The sequence below is a fragment of the Pimephales promelas genome, chromosome 15, assembly GCF_988280905.1.
Source record: "Pimephales promelas chromosome 15, fPimPro1.hap1.1, whole genome shotgun sequence".
NCBI lineage: Eukaryota > Metazoa > Chordata > Actinopteri > Cypriniformes > Leuciscidae > Pimephales > Pimephales promelas.
Genome location: NC_142783.1, coordinates 23206157 through 23225686, shown reverse-complemented (window position 1 = coordinate 23225686; position 19530 = coordinate 23206157). Strand labels below are relative to the sequence as shown.

The window sequence follows — 19530 nt, the reverse complement described above, 5'->3', positions numbered from 1 at the left end:
CCTGAAAAACCAGCTACCGCTTTCAGTCCAGAGAGCTCTGATATGGCACGTCGTCTCAACCTCTCTGCCAAGTGCTGAAACCATCCAATGCGTTCAACTTCTTCACTTTTCAATCACACCTGAAGTGAACGTTCACTCATTCTACCTTTTCAAACTCCTTTCAGACAGGCTTTCCATTTTGTTTTTGTGTCCCAGCTCTGTTAGCAGGCGTGTGTGCGAGGGAAAGTGAATGTGGACTATGCTCACTTCAGTCGATTAAAGAAGGGGGAGTGGAGGGATTGATTCTGCGGAGAGAGAAACCCCACGACAGGGAACTGATCGTACAGGTAAGCCACATTGCAACTGGTTTACCTATTTTCACATTTTATGTGTACATTCAATTTTGTGTGTGATTTATCTCCTGTCATCTTGGGGCCTCAGAGAGTCTTTGGCTGTATGCCTCAGGTGTGTGTAGGAAAGTTATTGAGATGGACAGATTGTGTATATTCAAAGCGAGTTGAATAAGTGGCTATTATTCAACTTACTTTGTATCTGTCAGCTAAAATAGAAGCAAACCTGTTAACTAGAGTAAACAAACTCTCAGATCTCACTAGGTCGGATCATGTTTCATGGCAGATAGACTAAAACGTAAACTTTTGCTGTTCTTACCTTAAAGTGAAATTTCTACCTGATCTGACCCTTAAAAATATTTGTTTTTGTTATATAGTCAGGTCAATTTAGTCATAAACTGTTTTTACAAGTTTAAGATTATTGGAGTAGCCTATGTTTTACATGAAAATACTTTTTCAGCCTTTCTACTTCAACATTTCACTTTCAATTAATGTTTGCCAATTCTTTGTAATGCTTTGAGAGACTTACTAGCAATTTCTGCACTATTATTTTCAATAAAGTTACCACATGAAGAATCTGGGATATATTAGTCCAAATAATATGAGAAACTATTAACATGTATAATATATGAAGGCCTGATGTTAGGTTTCTTCCTCTCGCTTTGTGTTTATCACTAACGTCTGATCATATAATGATGATATTGAACTAACGAGGTTCCTAGTAGGAACTATCACATTGTTGTTTTTTTCCTTTTCTGAAAGGACAAGAGGAAGTGCTGTTCTGCACATCCTCTGAGATTCTGATAAACACACAATCACTTTTTTAACTTTTTGACTTAATTGCATCTTTAGACTGACATTGCAGACAAAGCTCTGGCAGGCCAGTCGCTGCTTACTGTGTCCTATAGTTCTGGAACAATACTGAGGGTTCCTGTGAAGAGTCTGGCTGGGTTCGTTTAGACTGAAATTAGTTTTGAAGCAGTAGTTTTTTTTAGTGAGAGAGGAATTCTTTTTTTAAGAATCCGGCTTCAGACGGACACATACAGAAGTGATGAATGGACCATTGTTCAAGTCAAGGGAACTGAGGACTGATCTTGTGTGTATTGAAAGGCTGTAGTCAGGTCTGTGACGTGCACTGAAGGCCAGACATGCGTGAGCGCACCTGTGATATAATGGTTTTTTTTACTGGTTAAATATTGACTCCTGAGACCTGATCTTAACTCAAATTGATCAAATTGAATGTTACACCAAATTGACTGACATTGACACACATATATGTTTGTGAATTTGACCTACTCATTAGTTAATAGATTGGTGGATTACATTACACCAGTGACAAGTGGTTACATTTTAGCAGAAACAATTATAATAGCTTATTTAAAATGAATGAATAAAAAAAATATACAATTATCACCCAATTGTTAGAAAACAATCAAGCAGACTTAAAAAAAATCTTTTGTAATGAGTTATGACCACACCTTTTACTGACAACAATTTTAAAAACGCACTTCCATGGAAGATAGAAAGATTGATTGGGTGCTTTCTAGAGTTGCAGTTTTCTCCCTAGGTTTTTTTTTTACTCTAAACCTGAGACGAAAAGCTGTTCAGAATTATAAACTAACTAAATACTGTTTTGAAACTGGAATAATTGGTAATTATGATTAATACAATTATGTGTATAAATCATATGGTGATTTGTATTTCTGTGGAGAAGTGTTGGGTGTAAATAATTACTCAATAATATAACCACTGTAATTTAAAGCCAAACACACTTTTTTGCTTAAAATAACAATTTTATATTTAAATATCTACATTTTCTAAAACATCATTTATGCTACTGTCCTTTTTGATTTTAGAATAAGCTTGTTTAATTTTTATTTTTATTATCAGCTTTTGATCCAGAAGCTTTAAATTGTTGAGTTGAATTTAGCAGAAATGTGGCTCTGGCAGGATTCAAGGTTTGTTCTGTTCCGCAGCAGCTGTGTTCATCTGTGAGATTGTAAAGTGGTTATAAATTAAATGAAGTGGCACAGTCTGACACTTCAAACCTGAGAGTGTATTATGGTCTGGTTTATGGTGGTGTGAAACCGAGCTCCATACTGATGTCCTGTGATTCACCTTGTAGCTCAGGCAACAGAATTTACAACTATTTGCTGTTCTTTGGTGGTACAGGCACTGTATTTTTCTTTCCATCAAAGCTGATTGCTTCTGTCAGAAATACTCATAAGAGCCAGCCTCGGACGTTATGGCCTGTCTGGAACAGAAGAGTCTGTTTTACGAAGCGATGCACTGAAAATAGGAGGATGAGCTTGGCAACTGTGTAAATAAATGCAGGTTATAGGTGCCTCTAAAAATGTCTTTTCTCATCTCAGATCAAGATTATTCGGTTTACTTCTGCTTCCTTGAGGTGATAAATAATAGATGGACATCTGTTGTTAAATAACATATGCACATGAATCTGCATATAAATTGTAGGACACAAAAATAACCGATTAGATATCAAAAGTAATTTATTGATGATTATGGCCATATAATCCATATATTTGCATTGTCCCTGACAAAAAAACAATTAAATTAAATAATACGAACTCCTGTTTTTGTCTAAATATTGTTTCTGTGCAAGTGAATTAAAGCATCACAGCATTATAATGTACCATAGATACTCCTTTTGAGATTTCCAAAAATTACATTAACAGTGTTGTTAAATTAGTGTTTTCAAAGATTTTCTAGAGTTCTCTTTAAGTGTTAATCTAAATGTAAAAGTAGAGGAAATGAGCATGAACAATACGTTTTCAATATCATCTGATACTGATTTTTAAAAAGTCTAATACTATATCTTACTAAAAATCTTTAGCAGACCAGCCAAATGACCTCAAAATAAAGTTGTAATATTCACTCCAAAGTCTATTACAGTTAAAAGTGTCCCAAAATTATACAATTGGTAAACATATTTTTCACTGATTTACTCATTTAGACTTAGAAGACTCTGAACACTGCTGTGACGCCCACTCTGTCAGAATGTGTAATAGCTGTTATGAAACTCAAGGTTTTGCATGTTTTGAATATAATCAGCAGGTGAAGAATAGACTTTACTTGTGCTGGAAAGTGTGTGATCATCACTCTAAAAAATTACGCTGTATAATAACAGTGATCTACTGGATCTACCAGCTGTGGTTTCATCCCAAGGCGTCACCTAACTGACGCCTTGGGAAGCATTTTGACCATGCTTCAATATCTGACGCTTTAGGCACCCTTTAGCGTCAGTTAGATGACGTCCTAGGATCGCGTGTAACCCTACCCCTGCCCCAGACCTAAACCTACCCACATCATCTAACTCAGGGGTTCTCAACTCCAGTCCTCGCGACCCACTGCTCTGCATATTGTGTATGTCTCTCTTATTTAACACACCTGCTTCAGATCCTCAGCTCGTTAGGATAGCCGTAGAGTCTATCTTAACGAGCTGAGGATCTGAATCAGGTGTGTTAAGTAAGGGAGACATACACAATATGCAGAGCAGTGGGTCGCGAGGACTGGAGTTGAGAACCCCTGATCTAACTGATGCTTTTTAGATGGATCGCGTCATGTAACTGACGCTAAAGGGCGCCTGAAGCGTTGAATATTGAAGCATGGTCAAAAGGTGACGCCTTGGGGTGAGAATTCGTTGAGCAAAGTACTGTTATTTTACAGGTCTCTACCGTTAATAGAGCTCTGCTTTTTTTTACAGTATGTTACTGTAAAAATACCATGGAAGGAAACTCACATCATATGGGAAATCATTTCGAGGATGCTTTAAACAGTTTAAGTTTAAAAACTTGTGTTGAAGTTAATGATATTGATTTTTTAAACTCATCATTCCCAAAAAAATGTTTAACTATAACATCGGTTAGACACACAGAGACACCAAGAATCAGCCAATGAATCTCAACATGGTGACAATCCAAAAAAAGATAACATCAAATCTGAAAAAAAGTCAACTCAAAACCAACATAAAAAATAAAAGCAAAAAGTAGTCTACAAATTCAAGAAAATAACCAGACAATTCAGCTGCATAATTTCTTCATGCCGCAAAGCATGCTGGGAGTCTTGCACAATTTTTTTTGTTTGTACAATGGGTACCAACCCAACATGCATTGCAGCATGAAATTTTTTTGTCACCATTGTTGAGATTCATACGCCTATTCTTGATGTCTATGTGCCTCTCTCTAATATTGAAGTTCAAAGTGTTCTGAGCATTAAATTTTTACAATTCTTTATATTTTCATGGTTGTCAAAACTCTGATAGATCTCAATCTGTAAAATCTCAGTAATAATATAATCAAAATTACAAAACATCACACTAGACAATAAATGAGATCAGTGAATCAGGCCAATAAATGATGATTGTGATCATTAACAAAACTGTCATCTAATCCTGGTTTCTTTCAGCTTCTTTGCAATAGCAAATATATTTTAAAAACGCATTTACTTCAGCCAAAGAAAAAGTCAAGGTTAAAGAGCCCAAAGCAATCATTGATCACCATCATGATAACATCAAATGAAAATAAAATGACATTTAAACCTCTGTCACCTTTTAATAAGACCTTCTGTAGATGTCGGACAGAAATAAAGTCAAACTGGTTAGTAATAAGTGAAGCTGGTAATGCTGTTTGTGGAGTTATTTAATCCTCCTCTGCTGAGATCTTCAGAGATTTCATATATTTTATCTTCAGTTGATTTAATCTTTTTTTCTGTACTTATTTTTCCTCTTTCCTTTCCTGACTCTGCTTGTTAACAGCAGGTGTTCATCAGTGTTTTTAATCACTCAGTCAATAGGACTATATTATTGAACTAATGTAGGAAATAGTGACTGGGGGTATAGGGTGTGATTTGAAACACACTCTCTGAATGTTGACTTTGATAGCTGTTAATTCACAGTATATTCCCGTAGGGTACTTTCTCGAAAACGACATATAACACCCAGAATGCGTTTTTTTCTAGTATATTGCTGTTTTAATGGAAAACGGTATGTTACTGTCAAAATGTGGCCCTTTTTTATTTTTTTACAGAGTACGTAGGAATGAGAGAGTCTGCAAAGATGTAAACTGTATGAATATAACTGGTTGGGTGATTTGGGGGAAATGGATGGAGATTATGTGTGTTCTGGGTTATTCAGCTTTTTATAGCCCGAGCCATTTTCATTTGAAGCAGCTCTGATTGTATTGTCGAGGATACTCCACAGTCAGTTAAATCTAAAACCAACAGCAGCTGTATAATTTTGGGGTTGCGGCGAGCCACTGCAGTTCAGTACGTCAGCGATGCACCAGAACTGAGAGTTCACCGAGTACAAACAAATTTGTTCCAATATGGACCATGACTTTGCTGGACAGACTAATGGAGCTGGACACACTGTACTGCATTAAGCGATTTAAAAAAAAAAACAAAAAAACGGAAGTTGATGGGTGTGAGATGTTTATTGCTGACAGATATATGGGAGAATGATATACACCTCTCAGCCATTCATCAACAGATTGACAAACCATTTAAACATATAATCACTCTGTCAAGTGACTAAAAAGCACATAAACAGGAAGCTGACATGAAATCTTATCGAATGGAATCTTGGTGGCAGATATGCCATGTAGATGTAGAATTAGCAGTAAAAGCAGTATAAAATAAAATTACCATTTTGAGACTATAATGCACATAGGGTTTCTAAACTAATGAGCAGTTTACTGAACATAATGAATGACAATTTGTTTGTATAGTGCAATTTAAAACAACAGCTGTTGACCAATGTGGTTTCCACAATGTAATTAAGTTCATTTAAAGAATAACCAACAGACGAGACAGAATGACAGAAAAAGACCTAAAGATCACACAAGAACATAAAAATCACATAAGATCACATTTACAGCACAAGATACAATCGAATGCCTTCGAACATAAAAAGAAATTCTGTATTTAAAAGTCAGAAGAGATGGAGCTTGTCTTAAGATAATAGGTAAAGTATTTCAAAGCCTTGGGGCAGCGATGTAAAACGCTTGATCTCCCCTACATTTGAGCCTCGATTTTGGGGTACTCAATAGCGCTTGAATTGATGAGCGGAGTTACCTTGCATGGTTTATATTCAGTCAGCAGTTCAGTTAAATAAGTTGGTGCTAAGCCATTGAAACATTAATAAACTAATAATAGTACTTTAAATTCTACTCTGAAACGCACGGGTAACCAATGTAGTGAACGTAGAATATGGGTAATATGCTCCCTATTTTTTACACCACACAAATACTGTTTTGTAGCAATTTGGACATATTGCAAGTGGGAATAGTGATTGCTGACTAGTCCCCAAATACAGTGAATTGCAATAGTTCATCCTAGATTAAATAAAAATGTGAATTTCGAAATCCGTAGAGCCAAAGGCCCAGCACACAAAGAAAACATTCTGAAATGTTGTTGTTGCTGAAGTAAAATGATAACATTAAATCATTCCTTGCTCGTTTATGAATTGTAAAATTAAAATCTATAAATCAAAGTAAGTGGTATTGTTTGAACATTTTTTCCCTTTTTGTTTTTTTCAGGACAAATCTAAAGATGCAAAGGGCGGCCACAACATCCGTGACCCAATCCACAATAACACAGAACACCACAGCCACCACCAAGTCTAGAGAACAAATCCTCATGCAAAGTAAGTTTCATATCTGTGATACTCTATTCCCCTGTTTACACCTGGTAATAAGATGCGTTTTGGTGGATCGGATCACAAGCAGACGAGGGAAACGCATTACCGTTTAAGCCTGGTGTTATAATCTGTCTCTTTTGTCCACTTTCAATCACTTCTGTCCTGTGTTTTCTTCAAAGGTCTATGGGTGGGTCCATGTTTTTTTCCCCAGATCTTTCGATCTAATGGACTTGCGTGCTTCCTGTAATCTTCACGCATTATGTCAGTAGGTGGAGAGAGGAGGTCTTTTGTGGCTGTTGGAATGTGAGAATCTAAAGAAAGTAATCTGGTCAAATGTGTTTTCGACAAACCTCTGGAAGTGGTCGAAAGTGGACAGGCTCAAAACGTTTTAGACCCTGTGTACACACCTGTATTTAGCATTGTCAACTTGTGATCCGATTGACCAAAATGCATTTTAATACATGGCTAATGATAAAGTCTGACTGGATGCCAAATTTCTGACGTACTACACATGCTTGTGCTACGCTTGTAACATTCACTTTGATACGTCAAGTGTAGACAGCCTGAAGGTGTTGCAATACGCTGTTCATGCTGTGTGAGAGTGAGAAATTTAGAGCATGAGCATTCTCTTGGAACTTGTTCTACAGCATGTTTTAAAAGATTCACATTAAATTTTGTATAGGGTATTCTATTACTGTTTTACTAATTTTGTGATCAAATGAACGCCCATTCTCTAAATGTCTTTATTGGTGTCTTTCATTGTTATTTTTTTAACTACAACAACATGAATTTTGCTTACATTTTATTTCTTGCAGTTTTGGCTTTATTGGTTTTGAGGTTTTGTGTCTAATAAAACATTCCCTGTTTGTTTTGTTTACAGGTTCAGGAGCCATGATAGCGATAATCGTCATTGGTATAATCATCATTCTCACGTTTTTGCTTATAGTCCTCAAGACGTACAACAGGTATGGCAACATTTTGATGTAAACCATAATGAATGACTTACATTCCATGAGGTGAACAGAACACCTTTTCTATCTCATCACAATAGCAGGACAATTTTAGACAGACCTTTTAATGAGGCCTAAAAATAGACATGACATTTTCAAAATCCACTTGAGGACAAAGACACTCTTAAAATGTTCTCAGGGCTGAATGGAACAGGTTATGGAAGATTCAGATCTGTTTAATTAAGAGAACTAAATGTATTTATATGGTTTATTATTTTAGTGATCATCAAGTCGTCAATATACCGGTAAAATAAGTTAATTTTAAGCATCACATTATAAAGTACACTACAGTATGAAAAGCTTTCCTGCATTTTTTTAATCAACTCATTAATGTGGGTAAGTTTCATAAAAAAATGCAACATTTTAAACAAAAAAGCTGAAAAAATCAGTAGCACCTCATTGCAGTACACGAGATCCAGGGGGTGGAGAGGGGTAGGATTAGGGGTGGGGTTATGGATCAGGGGTGTGGTTAGGGATCAGGGGGTGGAGAGGGGTAGGATTAGGGGTGGGGTTAGGGATCAGGTGGTGGAGAGGGGTAGGATTAGGTATATATTTAGGTGGGAGGAGTTGGATCTGGATTTCGTGTTCTGCAGTAAAGACCATCTCGGTTTTCCCCCCTCAAAAAGACTACCATGTGCATAAACAATGCTTTTATGGCTTGTTTCTGCTGTCATGACTGTGTTTAGTTCCGTAGATTCTGTATTGTTTCAGAAGTTATGTAATAGCGCCCCCTAACATATAATAGTAAAAACACGGAAAGCCTACAAATTCCATCAATGGCAGAAAAGCTATGGCTGCATCTGAAATCACATACTTCCTTACTAGCCTAAGTATATGTGTTAATTCACAGTAGGCCTACTCATAAAAGATTCTGAAGTATGCATACTATTTTTGCACACTTCACTATCTCATGAGGCTACTGGAGAGGGTTTATATGAATGGCAGTGAAGCAACATAACTGATGCTGTTAGGTCACATGAGAATGACAACATGGCGAATGCAGTACATACTGATAGAACATACTTTTCTAGCGGTCCTGAAGTAATTGCTCATTCAAAATAAGTAGCTTACATACTCAAGAGAAGATGTGTTTTTCGGACGCAGAGTCTAATAAATAATGGAAAATTCCGCCATTGGAAGGGAAATTCAAGGGAAGTTCAATTATTAGCATTCAATTATATATAAATTACTTCAATATCGGCCGATAACCAATATGGTATGATGGTTGATTCTTTTTGAAAAACATTTATCTATTTATCGCTCCATTTTTACAATACTTTATCTGACAGGAGGACGCATGCGAAAAGGATGATGGCAGGAAGCTCCAGCAAACCACGGAAGAAAGTGTCCACAACTACCACAAATACAAACATGGCCATGAGCAACGTGGGTGCGAACTCAGTCTCTGGAAGCTTTGCGCAGTCTAACGCGTCCTCAGAAAACGGGTTCCGCATTCCACGGGTCGAACTGGGAAATGTGGAGCAGAGTAATGGGGAGCATTTCAGCACCAACAGTGGCTCAACTATTGTGACTATACACGACATGCCATCGATTGATAACACATAGCAGAATGTGCAAAGATACTAACAAACCAACATGAACAAAGGACCTATGGAAGAGGCCCGGGGTCAAATCTGAGCACACCATTAACTGTATATTCACTGCCCGTTTAGGATATGATTGAACTTTGAGGACTTTAAAGATTGAAAAGTCCACTTTAAGAGTCTGGGTATGATAATGAAGAACTTGAAGAACAGTAACTACAGACAAGTGTCTTAGCATTTGATGGGATCATAGGTTTATTTTTAGGACCCAATTTGGAGATGAAATGTAGGTTAAAACAATGTAGGTTTCTGCCTTGATCGAAAAACGTTTTTTTGTTAAAAATTAAATTGGTGGAAGCCAGAATCAGTTTGAGATGTTAAGGATTCTACATTAATGTAATAAGTGTATTATTACCAGGATATTTGCACTCTTAATAGAAACGGATTTAATATAAGATTGTTCAAATACACTGTTTAAAATACGCTGAATATTCAAACTTTACATTTATGTACCTTGCAGAGGCTGATTCAAAGCAGCTTAGATTGCATTCAAGGTATTTTGTTCATGCAATTCCTAGAACTCGACAGTGCAAGTGGCATTTTAGGGCTCAAGACTAGAACGCCATTGGTGAGATGGGAAAACAGTGATCTTCAGATGTTATCTTGTATGTTGTTGGTGGTAATTAGGCAACATCTTTAGACATGACAGTGTTTCCTGCATTAAACAACTGCGATGCTTGATTTATCATCAATTTGTTGGCTTATCCTTGTTCTTTTCGAGTCAGTTGAAAAGTTTTGAACATGTTTGTTGTTCGAATTAGACTCATCTGTGAATCATCTATTCATTATTGAGTTTGCAGCTGATTACATCCCTGAATAATGAATAATGACAAATTTGAAATGAATCGGCAACTACTGTTTGTTTTTAAAGCTACATATACATATATACAGTTTTGTCCTAATAAAAAAATGAAAAGATATTCAAGTAATAAATTGTAAGTGAAAAAGATTGACGATGACATTTTATATGGCACATATAGAATCAGAATCACTACAATGACGGTATCAAAAGGGAAATAAACAATTTTTATCGGTTCTGTACTTTGCCAGTAAAAAGTAATCTGATTTCCAAATATGAGTGACAATCTCTATGATTGCATTTTTCTTTAGTTTGGAGCCCTGTATTATAAATGCTGAAAACTTCAGATCCAGATATTTCCAGAAGTAACCTCAAGAAAATTTATTCACAATCTGCAACAAAACTAAAGTATTGCATAAGAATAAAAGAAAAACAAAGAAGAAAAATACAGCAGTGCTTGATTATATAAACATGTAGAAACTTTTTTTTCCTCTGTGAGCATGGTTATACCAAGCTCTCTGGCTAATGTTCTAGTGCAACATCTTGACAAAAACACTCAGGCACAAGATAAACTTTTTCTCAAGGAGATCAACTCACATTTTGCATGAGAAGAGAGATTTACAGCTATAAAGAAAAGATGCAAGAACACATATTTTAAGTACTGCTCCAAGGCAACCATATCAAGAAGATCAGTCCTTTCAACACAAGTGTCTTCATTACAACTATGATAGTGTCTTGAGTTATTGTTTAATATCAAGTGCAAAATTAAATTCAAAGTAATGGATACTGGAAGTAAATGATTGTTAAAAGCCTTTCTGACATACATTATACTGATTGTGGATCTGTCTGGGTCTACAGTGACCATCTATTGCTGAAGAATATGGTTAACTGAAAAAGTTGATTTTTATTTGTATTTTTTCTGGAAAGGAATTACTTCAAGACCAAAGAGAGTACATATAAGGCATTGGCCTTTTGTTTGAAAAAAGAAAGACATAACACTATAAATTAAGTACAAATATAAGCAGATTTTACCTGAGAAGGAAAAGGTGCCACAGGGTAAGTATGGCACATATCAAACATACACAAATGATGGCCTTTAAAGTTAGCTAAATACTGAGAAATAAATTAAAAAGTCTTCCCTAAATCATGGACACTGGTTAATATTTTTTAAACAGTTAAGTGCTCAGTTAAGTGCAGTAATTCTATGGGACTTAAGACAGTCGGGCCGTACTGGCTTTGTTTCACGCTGGTTACATCCTACAAGTGCTCATAACTTATCTATGAATTGTCCCAGTTTTTTCACCTGATTAGAAGTTTCATTCAATATTGTGAAGATATTTTTATTCTTTATCAGCCAATTGTTTGGTCTTTGAAACCTCTCAGCGTTGGTTTTTAACGAACACACCAAAAAATTATTTCAGCAACAGCAGAAAATTACGGAATAGAAAAATAAATATCAATCCACCTGTTCACCTTTCATCGCAAAGCAAATGAGGAGGACAAAAATAAAAATTTTGGACACATTTTATGATGCAAGTACTCCGCGTTGGATCACATCCGAACCGTAACGTCTAGTCATCGGGCTTCGAAGTCTTTGGGTGTGACACCTCTTGCCCTGCTCTGATTGGCCAAGATCAGACTCTTCCACATGGTTTCGGTTCTCACTTCCTGTCCGCAGCCGGGTCCTAATTTGAGGGGAGGCGGCGGCGGGACTTGTATTAAAAGTTCTTAAGGAAGTTTGGTCCACCACTTCATTTCTGTCCTGCACATCTTTCCCTGTTGATGTTCTCTCACTCCGTTTGGGGATTCTGAAACTGCCCCAGTTTTTCAGATGCCTCTTAGTTGTTCCATTTGGCACTAATTTTCCCTGATGTTGGCTCGCGTTCATCTTCCTCGGCGATCCGTTATACATGGTCGGAGAACTAGAAGAGGTTCTGCTGTGAGACAGCAACAATCTTTCATCCATGTTGTCGAGCTCCGTCTTATCCTCAATAGACTTTGACGGTCTGAGTTTGTCTTTGATGGACACCTGGTCCCACAACTTGCTCCTCCTCCTGTCCTCCAGGGGGCACTCACTCTCCTCATCTCTTCTATGAGATTCACCACCCCTAAGCCTGCCCTCTGAACGTTTCACTGTAGCTGACGCCGCGGTCTCATTTTTCTGAATTTTACAAGCTCCAGAGCCTGAATCAATGACCCCAGAATTGGGAACATTGTCCATGACCAGGCTGTCCAGTCTGGGAATCTTTGCAGGCTTGTCTGCTTCGATATGCCTTGAGACTCTATAAGGGTTGCTCCCTTTCTCAGTCGAGCCCAGGGCGCTGTTCTGCCCGCAGTGACCCTTTAGAGGCTGGGGGGACGCAGGCACCGGTGGCGCTGTTCGAAAGTAAAACATGGCCTCCTCCAAACGTCTAGTAGAGGATATCCCTGCCCAGGAGAGTAAAGGAAGAGGTAACAGTTAAAAACGAGGGGAAAAAACTTTTTCTGTGAGTGTAGAAAACATCATACTAACCGGCAACGCGTCCCTGCTCAAGCAGCCTGACGTGGTGATGAAAAATCTGTTCCTGCACTCGGCACACGGTTCGTTTAATCCTCTCCCGACGGCTGACCATGTACGTCAAATTACGCACCTGAACACATACATGTACGCAAGACGACTTTTTAAAGCAATAGCCAACCTAAAATTTTAAAATGTCATCTTTTACCCACCATTTCAGTCCAAAGTTTTTCAAAGACATTTCTGATTTTCTCTGATCTTTCTTGGCATTCAATAACCTATAAGGTTTGTTCTCTCGTGTCAAACAGGCACAGATGAGCTTCCATATTTTAAGTGCTTTATGCATGTGCTTTGAACAATATTTATTTACAGTCTTAACAAAACCTACCTAAAACCTAAATGAAATCGGTGCTTCATGTAAAGCAATTATCTCCCGGGTTAAACCACATGCTTTATTTGGATTACTTTTATGGTGTATATTTGAACTTTCAAATGCATGAAAGGTTTGTTTGCATGGACTTTCAGTAGATGGACAAAAATGATGAGAATTGAAAAAATATCCTAGGGAGTCCGTTTTCTTACATGGAAGAAATGCTCTCATGAGAAACCAGAGGCTTATAGGGAAATGACAGATGACAGAAAAGAATGTTCTGGGTTGAAGACAAGATATATCAAAAACATTTAGAATGTTTAGCACTTACATCAACTGCTCTGTAAAAATGTTTTTTTTTTTTTAATCTGTCTAGATATTCCTTTATGAAGTGGGAATAGTTTTTAGGTTACATACATAATTCTTGTGGCTGGAGTTCACAGTTACATCACATTCCTTACTGTTTTCTTCCTATCAGGCTAATCATTTAAATGCCTTCACTACTCATGTTTAAGCCTGCAAATTTAAAAAAAAAAAGGGGGGGGGGGGTATTTTTTCTATTAACATATTTTATGGTCTAAAGGTAAAGATACAGATGTGATAATGACTGTGGTGTGACAATGAAACTAGAACAGAAATTATGTAAAATGTTAATGATAAGACACTAGTTTGAAACTTTGATAAAATATGAACTATATTGAACTATCTGCAGCTCACCAACTGTTCATTTGATCAGGGAAGGCAGAGATTGGATCCTGCTATCTAACTGTCCTGAGCAGTGATTGGCTGCTGCTATCTTTCCTCATACTGATCTAAGCCCTTTTTGAAGGTGGTAATGTGGCTCTGCAAAACATACCCTCTCTAGATCCTGTCGTAAATGCGTGAAGAGGCGGAGTCGCCGCAAAAGCACTTCCTGTTCTCGCCGGGCAAGGCTATCTTCTTCTTCTTTCTTCGGCATGATGAGCGGCTGGTTAAAGTTCACTTTCCTTTTCAACTTCCAGTATTGTAACAAGAAGTCCACCATCTCTAGGGGCAACTGCAGGTGCTCGGCAACTTCATCAGCGGCGACAAAGCGATAGAATTCATCCTCGAGTTGCTGGACTCGAAGCTTACGCTCACTGAGTCTGGTCTCTTCTGTGTTTTGTGCAAGTTTGGGCTGTGAAGAGGAGGAGATGTCTGCTGCCCTATTTGTTCTTCTGTCTTCACTGGTCGGGACCTTCACTGGCCTGTCATCATCCCCCTCTTCCTCATTCCAGTCCATGCCTGAGTGCTTAGGACAAAAAGATTTGAACTTGACTTCATCTGCATCTGTGAGAATCGTGTTCATCTTCAACCCACAATGCAGACCGCAGGTCACATGGAACGCCACACGGCAACTTTTGGCAGAACACTAGGGGGATTTGGAAAGAGTGAATGACAGGATTAAACCGCAGAAGATAGGTAAAATGTGAAGCAGAATTTTTTGTTTGATTTCTGATAAATTAACTAAATTCTACATTTAAACAAAATGTTATGCTATGTTCAGTATTTGTTTTTCATGTGCTGGCTGACATGGCACTCAATAGTAAATTGAAAAGGACATCTAGTGGCGTGGAAGCACCATCTTGGAAAACAAAATGTTTTACTGCAGTCAATGCAGAATGTGATATTGACCAGTTTTTGTTCTTTTTTGTTAACTGAAATATAGCTTTAATAAAATATAAATATTAAATAATTCACTTACAAAAAACTAAACAAAAATTAGAAATCCTGAAATTACTAAGTGACTAACTTTAAATTATTGATGTTATCAATTGATATTTAAATTTTCCAAGATTAAAACGCACTATGCCCTCTGGAAGGATCTGAATATCCAAATGAACAGCATAAAAAGAGAGAAAGATCTGCAGTCTGTACCTGAATACAAGCTCCTGTTTTCTCTTTACACAGACAGCATATTAGAGCCCATCTGTTGCTGGGTATTTGAGACACATTAGTGATAGGCTCCATCTTCTCAGGGTTACCAATGCTTACCTACAGATACAGAACACACAACAGACCATTCTGAGCTCACATTGTCCTCTTCCGAGTCATTAACGCAATATCTTTAAAAGTCTTAATTTGTGCGTGCAGCCTTACCTCTGGTATCCAGAGGGCACAGCTGACGTGGACCCACTTGGTGCCACTGCGGGTGGGTTTCATTGCTCCACCTTTTTTAGGACAGAGATGGCATTTGGGAAAGATGCCCAGCGCGCAGGTACGGCAAAGCCAGCTGCCCTCGGGAACTTTCAGTATACCGTAACATGCCTGTGGGAAGATACATTTTTATGTAATTCATATGTGCTTGCTAGGGCTGCGACTGGTCGACTAGTATTCGTTCATTTAAGCAATTAGTTTGCTTTGCACTTTTCCAGCATTTTTCAAATAGGGTGGAGTCCGGCTCTAACTAGGGGTTTAGTCCAAATCACCCTTTAAGAGGGGCAGCCTCAGAGCTCTCACATCCTTTCACACACTCAGGTGCCCAAACAAACATACCTGATGCACACAGATGTTGCACTTGTCACAGAACACCATTTCGTTCCCGTCCTCGCCGTCAGGGGACTGACAGACGTCACACACCACATCCTCATCGTACTCTATGCCAAGCCCCTCCTCCGTTTCCATAGCATGGCTCATGTTGTCATAGCAACGGCGCTCAAACTCCTCCATGACCCGCTCCATTGTCAACTCATCCAGGAGTTGCATGCCTACAGGCAAATCAGTTAGCCTGACGTGACATTTGTTTCCACAGAGTGCAAGAAATTTGAGTGCATAATGTGTAAAATGAAAACTCCAGACTGGATATGCTCACCCATTTTACTGAACTCCTCGTTAGTGATCTGCAGCCAAGCTGCATCCTCCTCATTCAAGTCATAACGACACATGCCATCAGCAAGTGTCTGAATACCCACGTACCCCAGCATCGATGACTCAGATGAGCGAATCAGTTTTTTCGGCCTTATGAATAGAGGAGCAGAGCTTTTCGCAGCTACTGTGCTGTAGTGAAAAAAAAGAAAGAAAAATACAAATAGATTTAGATTTGGCAACCACCACTAAATAAGAATAGTTTGACAGTTAAAGAAAAAAAAAAAGTGTTGTACCGCACTGTACTCTGTGGTATGGAATCTGGACTGACAGGGACTTGAACCCCTTTCTCCCACTCCTGTCGCCAGGGATCGGCCAGCTCATAATAATCCTCTGGATTCAGCTGGTAAGAATCATGCAGCTTCATAGCGGTGATCAGGTCTGTCCTGAACACCTGGAAGAGAGAGAGAAGAGGGTCTGCATGAAAGGACTTGTGTTTGTGAAAGAGCAACAAATATCTACGACATTATCATCTTTATCTGTTAGGGTCGAATTGGGGCAGTAGTCTGAGTGCAAGACAGTCCCACGTACCTCTGAGGGTCTCTTTCCATTCTGTTTCCTGTGCTTGGAGTGCTGAGACCAGGACGTGGAGATACCTGAAAGAAACAAAAACATGATACTCTACGCTCAATAATAACACTGAGGACATAAATTGTATGACTGCGAGAGAGAGTACTCATGTTATTAGCAGCAAAAATTATAATTTTCATTTCAGCAAATGGCAGTATTAGTGATAGAGGGATTGTGGGGCAATAGCTAAAGGGCTGAATGCTAAAACATCTTTGTTTTGGCTTCTTAAATTAGAGAAAAAAAAAAAGTAGTGCTGGACTTGATTTTGTCCATCTTTATTGAATCAATTTATTGGAATATAGTCGTTTCCAAATTTCTGCAATCTCATGTGAGTGACAGCTTGCTATTGTCCAGATGGTGCACATGTCATCAGAGAAAAGATGTTGTTGAGAGGTTAACTTGAATCTTGAGATGACAAGTGTTGGAAAGATTACAAGGGCACATACATTTTAAAGAAAAATAACGACGAGCGCAGATAAACACTGCAATATTCTGAAGAAGGGAGAAAAAAGAAAGTAAACTAATCAAAGCCACCGTGAAGAAAAAAATGTGCAACTATCAATAGCATTTCAATTTTCTAATTGAGGAGAGGAACGAGGACTGAGGAAGCGCCTAGAGGAGTTTTGAGCGAGGATGCACAGGTGTATCCTATACGGAAGTGTTTCTTAATGAAAAACCTCTCCTCTCCCTTCACATCTTTTACAATCATTTTAATTCATGTTTTCCCTTGCAATCTCACATATTTCAAGAGGGCACAATTAATATTTATTAGCAATTTCTTAAATAACCATAGTCATATTCAAAAACATTTGAGCAAGAATCTTCCATCCTAATTTTCTGGACCTTGCATCCTTCCCTCACATCCAAAGGAGGAAGGGTCTGAGACGCAAGTAAAGAAAATAAGGATGAACATATAAAAAATGAGAACTAACCTAGTTTTCTCTAGGCAAGCTGGTACTAGAAAATAGCGTCTGTTTACTTACTTCCATTGTCCGAGTCCTCACTGGTGCTTGGGACACGGCTTCGCTTCATCCTCAGCTACCGTGGCCTTTAAGTGATGCAGAAATCTGCAGAGGTTGATCAAACATTAACAGAACATTCCTGAAAACTGATCCTGCATAGATCCTCAGCTTCCCTCAGCCAGCCACAACTTGACAGAGAGTGACATTTCGAGTTAAATGAGACTTGACTTAATACTAATTCAAATTAAACGCTGTTAAAGTTTAAGTTATCCTACTCTGATAAAGATATCAGTTGTCAAATGTCATATCAAGCAGTCAAATAGTCACACAACTGTATCTAAAAGCCAATCAATTATATATTTTTAAACTATGTGTACTAACTGGGACATCATAACAAGCAATAACAGTAGACGGACAGCCCAGTTTCACTGAGAAATAAAATTAATCTTGTATTTTTCCATGCACTTTCCAGCTACAGACTGTCTGACAGAATTTTTAGCCACTTATAACAGCAGAAAGCAGAACTACTTTTTATTAAAGAGCACAAAACAACATTAACAAAGGAAAATGTGTTTTTACTAATATGAGACTAAGCAAAGCAAACTCATTTAGTGCTATAAAAGCATTGACAATAGTTTAGTCAGCCCAACTTGCGTTTATACGAATTTAACCAAAATCATAAGGTTAAAAATACTTAAACATATCACAAGTATCAGCTAATTTAAACTGCATGACTAGAGGGCAAAAAAAAATATATATATATATAAACCATTTAATTTCGCACTCCGTATAAACAACAGCAGTTCACGCAGTGCAAACGCTTCTTATGACGCGGCTGACAGACCACGCCTCTTGACGTCACATAGCTGTTCATTTTAATGCCAGTTAAAAATTAAAAACATTATTTCAATGATAGTAATTAAAATATATATACAACCGTAATTTCACAGTTTTTAATACACAACCTATGCTTCACGTTGGTATATTTAAGTATCAATCTATAGTATCAACAACAAACAAATATGTCGCTACATTCGTTCGATCAGAAAACTAAGTTCTATTGCACACATACATACATTCGGCAAATATAACTTCTAACGCTAATCCCAAAGAAAAGTTGAATATTTTCTACTGTTATTTTTCCAACATCACGGCAGAGGTGAAATCGGACCAACCCAGACCGTTGCATGCGGAAAATGTTCAAACATCCCTTTGAAACCTAATCACAATTCATTTATAAACTAAATTTCAAGACACTGACATGCGTTTTGTATCATTTGCTGGTTCAATACCAAAACTTTTAAGCTAAATAACATAAGCCGCAGTCAGGCCAGGACGCGCGCGCCTAACTTACGATAATGACGCTTGGACACACACATACACGCACACATGCGCGCGCACGACCAGCAGCTACACGATTCAAAGTACCAAATATCGAAGAAAACCGCACCGTTAACTTATAGGAATTAACAAGGAGGTCAAATGCATGGAAACATTTATTTAGGGAATCGTCTGCTGCATCCCAACTTAATCTTTTGGCGCCATTTTAATGGCGTGCTACATTTGCACCGGACCATCTGCATGAAGAGCTCGCGGAAATTACAGAAAACATATGCACCTCCCTGCCTGTAAAATATATACTACATCACAGTAAATATTCGTAATGTACTTACAAAAAAGGTCTTCTTGTTCCTGCGGTGGCGTTTCTATATGGCTCTTGCTGAGAGTTTGAGTAGTCGCCTCTCCTCCACCCCACATACACAAACACATGCAGGTTACGTATGCGCGGCTTGCGCGCGCCTCTACTGCTGTTTTTCTCATGCACCCGCAGGGGGAGCTGGTGCGCGCGAG

At 38.0% G+C, this 19530-nt stretch overlaps 2 protein-coding genes across 4 annotated transcripts; one reads left to right on the top strand and one right to left on the bottom strand.

The window, feature by feature from the left end:
* Positions 1–11278, top strand: ncmap (non-compact myelin associated protein). Its single transcript, XM_039683701.2, has 4 exons — positions 1–326; positions 6884–6990; positions 7865–7949; positions 9284–11278. Exons 2-4 carry the CDS (start codon positions 6897–6899, stop codon positions 9558–9560), a joined length of 456 nt encoding a protein of 151 aa, XP_039539635.1. The 5' UTR covers positions 1–326; positions 6884–6896; the 3' UTR covers positions 9561–11278.
* jade1 (jade family PHD finger 1) lies at positions 10764–19512 on the bottom strand. 3 transcript variants are annotated; one of them, XM_039683413.2, is made up of 11 exons: positions 19353–19512; positions 17701–17784; positions 16679–16743; positions 16384–16541; positions 16095–16279; positions 15779–15990; positions 15383–15550; positions 15161–15277; positions 14121–14654; positions 12910–13027; positions 10764–12824 (listed from the first exon to the last, which is right to left on the bottom strand). In XM_039683413.2, the coding sequence occupies exons 2-11, from the start codon at positions 17747–17749 to the stop codon at positions 11923–11925; spliced, it is 2508 nt and encodes an 835-aa protein (XP_039539347.1). In that variant the 5' UTR covers positions 17750–17784; positions 19353–19512; the 3' UTR covers positions 10764–11922. The 3 variants fall into 3 exon arrangements, with proteins under 3 accessions (XP_039539347.1, XP_039539424.1, XP_039539500.1); XM_039683490.2 differs by lacking the exon at positions 19353–19512 and adding an exon at positions 18941–18959; XM_039683566.2 differs by lacking the exon at positions 19353–19512 and adding an exon at positions 18756–18903.
* Positions 19513–19530: the final 18 nt, after the last annotated feature.

Coding starts and splice junctions, on each gene's coding strand:
- ncmap (XM_039683701.2), top strand. CDS start 6,897: ATGCAAAGGGCGGCCACAACATCCGTGACCCAATCCACAATAACACAG. Junction 6,991..7,864: donor AGAACAAATCCTCATGCAAA/GTAAGTTTCATA, acceptor TTTTGTTTACAG/GTTCAGGAGCCATGATAGCG. Junction 7,950..9,283: donor GTCCTCAAGACGTACAACAG/GTATGGCAACAT, acceptor TTTATCTGACAG/GAGGACGCATGCGAAAAGGA.
- jade1 (XM_039683413.2), bottom strand. CDS start 17,749: ATGAAGCGAAGCCGTGTCCCAAGCACCAGTGAGGACTCGGACAATGGA. Junction 16,744..17,700: donor TGAGGACTCGGACAATGGAA/GTAAGTAAACAG, acceptor TGTTTCTTTCAG/GTATCTCCACGTCCTGGTCT. Junction 14,655..15,160: donor AAACAGGAGCTTGTATTCAG/GTACAGACTGCA, acceptor AAATCCCCCTAG/TGTTCTGCCAAAAGTTGCCG.